We start from the raw sequence: 9,012 nt of genomic DNA, 5'->3' as shown, positions 1-9,012 counted from the left end.
GATTAAATTACAATATCAATTATTTATTATTAACCTTTTATATCAATTTACCTTTACATCAATTATCTACACCACTCGACCCCGCCTCCACCACTAACAGTCGCCCCCCACCACACCGTTGCCGTCACAACTACCGCCGCATTGCGCGGGTACCATGCTAGTATTATTATATATTTATTATTATTGTTATTATTGTTGTTATTATTATTATTATTAGGGTTATTTACTGAAATGGTACCTAGACTATCCACCATATTACTGATTTCATACCTATAACTTTAAAATTATTCTCATCATACCCCAACTTATCAATTCTCCACTCGGACGATACCTGACCTGACAGGCGTCAGTTTGCCCGTTAAATTTGGGTATAACTACCGTAAATTTTAAAGTTTTATGTATGAAACTAGTAATATAGTGGATAGTCCAGGTATCGTTTATGTAATTTACCATTATTGTTATTATTATTATTTATATTATTATTATTATTATTAATATTTTGTAAATCTTATTAATTTTTAATGAAAGTGATGTTTTTATTATCAAAATAATAATATTAATAATAATAATAATAATAATAATAATAATAATAATTATTATTATTATTATTATTATGATGATGATGATGATGATGATGATGATGATGATGATGATGATGATGATGATGGTTGTTGTTGTTTTTTTTTTAATTACACAAAGTATTATTTAGGAATAAATAATTTTAAAAAGTACATTGATAATTTTTTGTAAATATTTATTTTTATTTTATAAAAGAATTACTTTATTTTTATAAAATTATTAATATATATAATTTTTGTTTTATAAAAGAATTACTTTATTTTTATAATTTTTATTTTATAAAAGAATTACTTTATTTTTAATAATAATAATAATAATAATAATAATATTTTGTAATTTTTTGTAAATATTTAATTTTTTATTGAAAATTATTAATATATCAAATTATAGCGCGGTGATTGATGCCGCACAACGTAAACGCGTCAAATATAAGACTAAGTGTGCGGATATTGGATATGGATTTCTCCCATTCTCATTCTCTTCTTTTGGGGAACTTGAAAAGAATGTCGTGACCATACTAAAGCGGATCCGAAAGTTCTCCGTGACTTAAGACATTGGAGCACGTGCAGCTGCTCATATGTTTAGTAGGGTTGGTTTTGCTATAGTTAGAGGAGTGGGGGCCCATATAATATCTCGGTTTCCTACTAATTTCTTGTAATTTCTATGAATTTCTAATAAAATGATATTTATAATAATAATAATAATAATAATAATAATGGTTAATTACATAAATGATACCTAAAACTTTAAAATTTACGGTAGTTACCCCAACTTAACGGCCAAACTGACTTCCGTCAGGTCAGGTATCGTCTGAGTGGAGAATTGATAAGTTGGGGGTATGATGAGAGTAATTTTAAAGTTATAGGTATGAAATCAGTAATATGGTGGATAGTCCAGGTACTATTTCAGTAAATAACCCTTATTATTATTATTATTATTATTATTATTATTATTATTATTAATATTCAAAGGATTAATAATTTTTTTTTCTTTTTCAAAACATCACTAAAATCTCTCTATATAACTAAGAGAGGATATGTTTTTACTTAGTTGATATTTATAAGAGCATGACAGATAGGATTTTGTATGAGTTGTCATTTTTTCATTAATTTCTTAATTTTAAGGTGTCATATGTTTATCCATATCATTTAAATTATTCTAAATTATTAATCCTAATCATCATTAATAAATTATTAAAGATAACTTCTTCCGTTATCTGTTATTCACGTGAAGTCGGCTGCAACATAAACCTACAAAATTAATATATAATAAGTTGCACAAATATTGAATCAGTAAATTAGTATATAATACTAAGTCGGTTGCAACCCTATATCATCCTGAATCTATCCTAAAGATTAAATTTTAGTAATTATTTAATTTAGTTCTTTATATATAACTAAAAAAATTATGTATTTTTAGGTGTCATCTTTGTATATGATTTATAAATATTTACGTTTCATTGGTTATGTTTTAACATATCATATATATTCATATATTATAATTTTATTATTTGCATCAATTGTAATCTAACTAATTATTTATATTATCATGAATCATAAATAAAAATGTATTTATCTGATACCTCTAAATTACGCTTTTAATTAACCATACACAACGTGTGAGTTTAATTTAGGAACCATATATCCCATGATGCTAAAACTAATTGAGATTCAAATTACCCCTTTTCCTTTTTCTCTTCATGTTTCTTAAAATTCTTCTTATCATTATCCGTTTAGTGCGAAAATCAAGACGGTGCACATAGATACCGACAACTAAATATTTCTTTATTCATATTGACCTATATCTATATCTACAAAAACATTCATTAAAGCTTGTAACAGAAATATAAAAAATAAAAAAAAATCGTAGGTGATTATGGGACGCTATGAAGATGAAAGATTGCTCTTGGAAGGCAGACTTGTTGAGGTATCAATTAAATTCTATATGTTTATATACATTAACTTCCACAGTATGTTGCAAAAATGCCCAATATTCATTTATTTTTTAAACAAGTTTTTTTTTTTTTCTAATTATTAATTGTTATCAGTTAGTTATTTCCAAGCAAGTGGTCATTTTGGTTTTAAATGAGTATATTTAATATTTGCCTATTTAGTTTAAATTAACCAGGGACATTCAGAGACACTTTTTTAGTTTGAACTTTTTTAGAGAGACAAAGAGAACAAAGAGTACCTCCTGTTATAGATTGTTCATATATGATGATTTTATTTAAAATTTTATGGTTTTTAAAATACATATAATATAACGAGAGCAAGTACTCGCGCGTTGCGGCGGTGAGATGGCGGGGCGATACCTAGGTCATAGAGTATGATAGGTTATAGGAGTTGATATGTCATAGTGCATGATAGTCAAATGCCTTAGCCGTATGGGCTCCGCCCTCGGATTTAAAAATTCGTCGAAAGTATATCGAATGACACCTCTAATGAAAGAGCATGAAATTTAAAGAACACCCATACAATTTTTATAATTTATCGATGTACGGTTTTTGAGATAAAAGATTTTGAATGAATTGGAGGAATAAATGATTTATGGAGGAGAGAGAAAAAAGATGATTGGTTGATATTTGAGGAGAAAGAAATGGTATTATGGTTATTTTAGATAAATATAGAATAGATATGAGGGACATTTTAGGGAAGTACTTAAAATCAATATTGAAAATTTCAAGTTCAATATTGAAAATCTGGAAGGAATCTGCTTTATAATATAGTATAGATATAGATATAGATGTACTTAAAATCAATATTGAAAATTTCAATTCAATGTTGAAAATCTGGAAGGAATCTGCTTTATAATATAGTATAGATATAGATATATATGGGTTATGTAATCGTGTATCATATTACAGTTGGAATTACAATCAATAGATATATGTATGAAAGAAAAATTTCTAGAACTGTTGTTTGAATATTGCTATTAATTAATTTGTAATAGATGTGTGCTAAATATAAGATTTATATTGAGAATGTATGAAAGTCTCTTTTTTTTTTTCAATCTTGAAAAATGAAGTGGTTAAACTAATGGGTTATACATAAATATATAAAGTTTATATATTTAATGAATTATCGACTTTAGTTGGGATAGTAATCACTAATCAGTCACAGATATCTGTTCTAGTTGGCCATGTATCTCTAATTCTCTATGCAGTGTAACCCTTTACCCAATTCGGCCACTTGTAATTTGAAGCTTTTCGAAACTAGAAAGTAAAGGAAACAGTCCAATACATTGTAAACATGTGTTTGTGTTTATTAAGCCAAGTTTTCTGTTTTATTTGAAGTTTTATATTTGTGTGTAGACCGAGGACAGCCTCTACACGGGAGATGGTTCAGTTGACATCAAGGGAAGAAAAATCTTAAAAACCAATACTGGAAATTGGAGAGCATGCCCCTTTATCCTTGGTATTTTATCGTTATTCTTGTGCTTGCTTTCTGTTATTTCATGAATTATTAACGTTGTTTGAGTTTGAGACAGGAAATGAATGTTGTGAGCGTCTAGCCTATTATGGAATATCTACTAACCTTGTGAGCTACCTCACTAAAAAGTTGCATGAAGGAAACGCTTCCGCTGCCAGAAATGTTACTACTTGGCAAGGCACATGCTACCTGACTCCTCTTATCGGTGCTGTCTTGGCAGATGCATATTGTGGAAGATATTGGATTATTGCTGTCTTCTCTATCATATACTTCATTGTAATCATTAAAGGTTTAAACATGTTGCTAGAGGTGGCAAACAGGCTGTTTGGGTTGCAGGTTGAAACTGGTTTGGGTCAATAGTTCATTTTATAATATGTGTTGTAACTGGATGACAGTTGACCCCTGCAAACCATTTTAGCTCCTTCATGCTGAAATTAGTTCAGGCTTCACATAGTATCTTGAAATGATGCAGGTGAAAACTTAGAAGTAGACAATGATTGAAATAACATACTTTTTGTACATTAATTTCAACGCACTAATTTGTTATGAAAAGTACAAGTTTTCTGGATGAAATATATAAACCACATCTAACCTATATTGATAGAAGATTACATGTTCTTATCCTTTACCCAATCCACCCATTTTGTCACCTCTATTGCATGCTACATTAACAGTTTATTGTGTGCTAAACTGCTAATACAAGCTTTCATTTCCGGTTGTCCATAGGGAATGTGCACATTGACTATGTCAGCATCAGTCCCATCTTTGAAGCCTGTCGAATGCGTGGGTATTGATTGCCCAAGAGCCACCCCTAGTCAGTATGCATTTTTCTTCAGTGGGCTTTATCTGATTGCACTTGGTACTGGAGGGATCAAACCATGTGTTTCATCTTTTGGGGCTGATCAATTTGATGACACGGATTCAAAAGAGAGAGTATCAAAGGGATCTTTCTTCAATTGGTTCTATTTCTCCATCAATATCGGTGCATTAATTTCAAGTTCATTAATTGTATGGATTCAAGACAATAAGGGGTGGGGACTAGGTTTTGGCATTCCTGCATTATTCATGGGTGCTGCTATCGTTAGTTTCTTTCTTGGAACACCTCTTTATAGATTTCAGAAACCAGGTGGAAGCCCAATTACACGAATGTGCCAGGTTTTGGTTGCATCATTTCATAACAGGAATCTGCGAGTTCCTACTGATAGCTCACTTCTATATGAAACTCCTGATAAAGTCTCAGCAATCAAGGGAAGCCGAAAACTCATTCATACTGACGAAATGGAGTAAGTTTCTTTACCTCAGCAAGTTATTACCAATTCTTGGAGATGGCAAATTGGGTTGGTGGGGTTGAGTCATATACATTGGGCCAATCCTACCAGCACTTCTGCCCTTTTTCATAAAAAGATAAGAACTAAATTTATAAAGCAACAATATAATTTTTTTGAAAAGCCAGACTAGAATGCTTCAAGAGAACCAGTTGACTAAGTTTCAACTCTTTTGATATGTTTCCACTTCAGCAAGTATAAGAAATGAATTCTATTTTACCTGTTGGAGACAGTATAGGTAATTGACCCATTTGTACGTAATGGCTTAATGGGTCGAAATTACCACTGCTACAGCCATTATTTTTCTTTCTTACATATTTGCTGATAGATTGTTATTATGTACAGTCCCTATGATTACGTAGATATAGGTTTATTTTTATTTGTTAACTGGTCAAATGAGATAATTATATTAAAAGTAGCTAAAAAGGGAACATGTCAAATAGGTTGAAAACTGTCCAAATAAATTCTCACAGTAATTACTTATCAAACAATTTGAAATGATGTCTGGGTTTAATCCAGCTTGGCCTATCCCTATTTTGTACATTTTCATTGATCTTTCAATATGCAGGTTTCTTGATAAAGCTGCTGTACTCTCCACAACCGAAACCAGCAGTGGTAACTACTCCAATCCGTGGAGATTATGTACTGTAACCCAGGTAGAGGAACTAAAAATCTTGATCCGAATGTTCCCAATCTGGGCAACCGGGATCGTTTTCTGTGCAGTATATGCCCAAATGTCAACCTTGTTTGTAGAACAAGGAATGATGATGGACACGGCAATTGGTACATTCACCATTCCTGCTGCTTCTCTTTCCTCTTTTGATGTCATAAGTGTCATCTTTTGGGTACCTGTTTATGACCGAATCCTTGTCCCGATTGCAAGAAAAATCACAAAGCAAGAAAGAGGCTTTACTGAACTGCAAAGGATGGGTATCGGTCTCTTTCTCTCTATTTTTTGCATGTCTGCTGCAGCTTTGGTTGAGATTAAACGTCTCAGTATTGCTAGATCACTCGGGTTAATTGATAAAAATACCCCTGTTCCAATTAGTATCTTCTGGCAAATACCCCAATACTTCTTGTTAGGTGCCGCAGAAGTGTTTACTTTCATTGGCCAGCTTGAGTTCTTCTATGATCAGTCACCCGATGCTATGCGTAGTTTGTGTAGTGCACTTGCTTTACTGACGAATTCACTGGGGAATTATCTGAGTTCCTTCATTTTAACCGTGGTCACATCTGTTACTACTCGTGGTGGACAACTTGGATGGATACCTGATAACTTGAATCAAGGTCATCTTGATCGGTTTTTCTGGCTTTTGGCTGGGCTTAGTTTCTTGAATATGGTGGTGTACGTAGTTTGTGCTAAGTTGTACAAATCAAAAGCCGCTTCCTAAATTTTTGCAACAAGTTCATCTTACTATAGATCAATGATGTTTCTATATTGTTTAATAAGCTTCATTAGGGTTGGCCTAACATCAGTTGTTTTTATACTTATCAATGGGATAGTGCACATCTCTTTTTTCATTAGGATGTACTGTATGCTCGGAAATATTTTTTTCAGAAAAATGTGTGAGAAACATGTTCATGTATCAATTGCTTCAGAATTTATGGCAAATGATTAATGTTTTGAAACCTGAGAATTGATATGTTAGTATTCAATAATTGGACCTTGTAATTTATACGAGTTAGGAGATATGGTATTCAATAGTTGGACCTTGTAATTTGATAACGTATACCCACGGCTATACTTTTAGCAAAGATGTAGTTGACGTAATCCTTAGGCTACCGCCTACTTAGGCTACCGGCTAAGTAGGCTACGGCTTACTTAGGCTATCACCCTATAGGCTATGGAGTCTTAGGCTATCGGCTAAGTAGGCTACGGCTTACTTAGGCTACCGCCCTCTAGGCTATGGAGTCTAATCCATAGACTACGACAATATCATGACGTCTATATACATCCATAGACTACGACAATATCATGCAGTCAATACACATCCATAGACTATGACAATATCATGACGTCTATATACATCCATAGACTACGACAATATCATGCAGTCAATACACATCCATAGACTATGACAATATCATGACGTCTATACACATCCATAGACTACGACAATATCATGATGTCTATATATCTGGCACACCCTCAGTACTGCATTACACTAGACGACGCACAACTCAACGGCTTCCTGCATCCATGGCGTCATGGATTTGGGACCAGGTCTAGATCCTTCCTTAGGCCCTATAAATACCTTGCCATGAATCTCGTTCAAGGCAGAATGAAACACACACAAACACTCTCATATAAGCTTGGTGGCGTGCGATTATCTCACTAATCTCACACCAGTTGGGAACCGCCAACAAGCCTTACGCAACCTTTCAACCCTTCCTAAGCTAGATTAACCCTTTAGAACTTAAGCCTATATACTTGCTTAAACAAGTGGCGCCATCCGCACTCAAATATAATCTAGTAACGGAAAAATGGAGGAAGATAACCCAAATTTACCTCCTGGGTTCGAAACCTCCAATCCACCAATCACAAATCAAAATCCACCTACTACAATCAAAATCCACCTACTACAATCAAAATCCACCTACTACAAATCAAAGTCCACCAGTCATACAAGATTTCCCACGGCCTACGGATCGGCAGTGGGAAGTTTTGGAGCCATTGATACAAGAATACCTTCGGCGGAAGAATATGAGAAGTGTACGGACACGTCTATTCGAAGAAGAGAGTGAAGCAGTTGACGAAGAAATAGAAATGAAAGCTCCCCCACGTACCCGGTCAGATAGTAGGCCAAGGGTCCACTCCAACTCTACTGTAAATGCCTCCACAATGGCACAAGCACAAGGTCCTAGTTTACCACCACTTGCTGCTTCATATGTCCAAACCATGGGACAAACATACAACCCAACATATCATGGCAACTCCAACCTAAATGTCACAAGCCAACAACCACACCTTACTCACCAACCCGCTGGGGGGACGATGTCATACACCCAACCTTGTGTTCCACAATACCAATCACTCACTCCCCAACAGGGGTATAACATGAATGGTCAATCTTCTACACCACAACCTATGGGAACACACGGAAGCTACACTACACAACCACCCTGCTATCCCATTCCTCAATCCTCAACTTGGTACCCCAGCGAACAAGATATGATTGTTAAGACGGACCCAGGTCCATTCGTTCAATGGATTGAAGACTACCCTTTGCCGGAGGGAGGGCTACCAAAAGGCATCGAAATGTACGATGGGAAGGGTGACCCAGACAATCATCTCAAACATTTCAATGGCATGATAAGAAATGCAGAAATGGAACGTGCCGGTGGCATGTCAAATGTTTTCACTGACCCTAAGGGATACGACACGTGCATGGTTTGAAAGCCTACCCGTATGAAGTGTCACTAGTTTTGAAGACCTTAAAAGGAGATTCAGATCCCACTTCAGCCAACAAGTAAAGTACAAGAAAATACACTTGGAGGCCCATAATATAAAGAGAAGAGACAATGAAAGCATCCGGCAGTTCATAACAAGATACACAAATGAGACTTCCCTCATAAGAGGCCTTAGCGAAAACCAACGAGTTTCTGGTTTTGTGCATGGCCTAAGGTGGAAGCCTCTAGTGGAGTTCCTATATCTACCAGAACCGTACACAGAGGTCACC

The 9,012-nt window shown here is 34.3% G+C and overlaps 1 protein-coding gene across 1 annotated transcript; it reads left to right on the top strand.

The window, feature by feature from the left end:
* The first annotated feature begins 2,386 nt into the window (after positions 1–2,386).
* On the top strand, positions 2,387–6,961 carry LOC122579551 (protein NRT1/ PTR FAMILY 8.3-like). Its single transcript, XM_043751740.1, has 5 exons — positions 2,387–2,505; positions 3,890–3,992; positions 4,066–4,283; positions 4,734–5,290; positions 5,901–6,961. Exons 1-5 carry the CDS (start codon positions 2,455–2,457, stop codon positions 6,721–6,723), a joined length of 1,752 nt encoding a protein of 583 aa, XP_043607675.1. The 5' UTR covers positions 2,387–2,454; the 3' UTR covers positions 6,724–6,961.
* The last annotated feature ends 2,051 nt before the right edge of the window (positions 6,962–9,012 follow it).

This window comes from Erigeron canadensis, chromosome 8, assembly GCF_010389155.1.
Source record: "Erigeron canadensis isolate Cc75 chromosome 8, C_canadensis_v1, whole genome shotgun sequence".
NCBI classification, from domain to species: domain Eukaryota; kingdom Viridiplantae; phylum Streptophyta; class Magnoliopsida; order Asterales; family Asteraceae; genus Erigeron; species Erigeron canadensis.
This window is presented reverse-complemented; position numbering and strand designations above follow the sequence as displayed.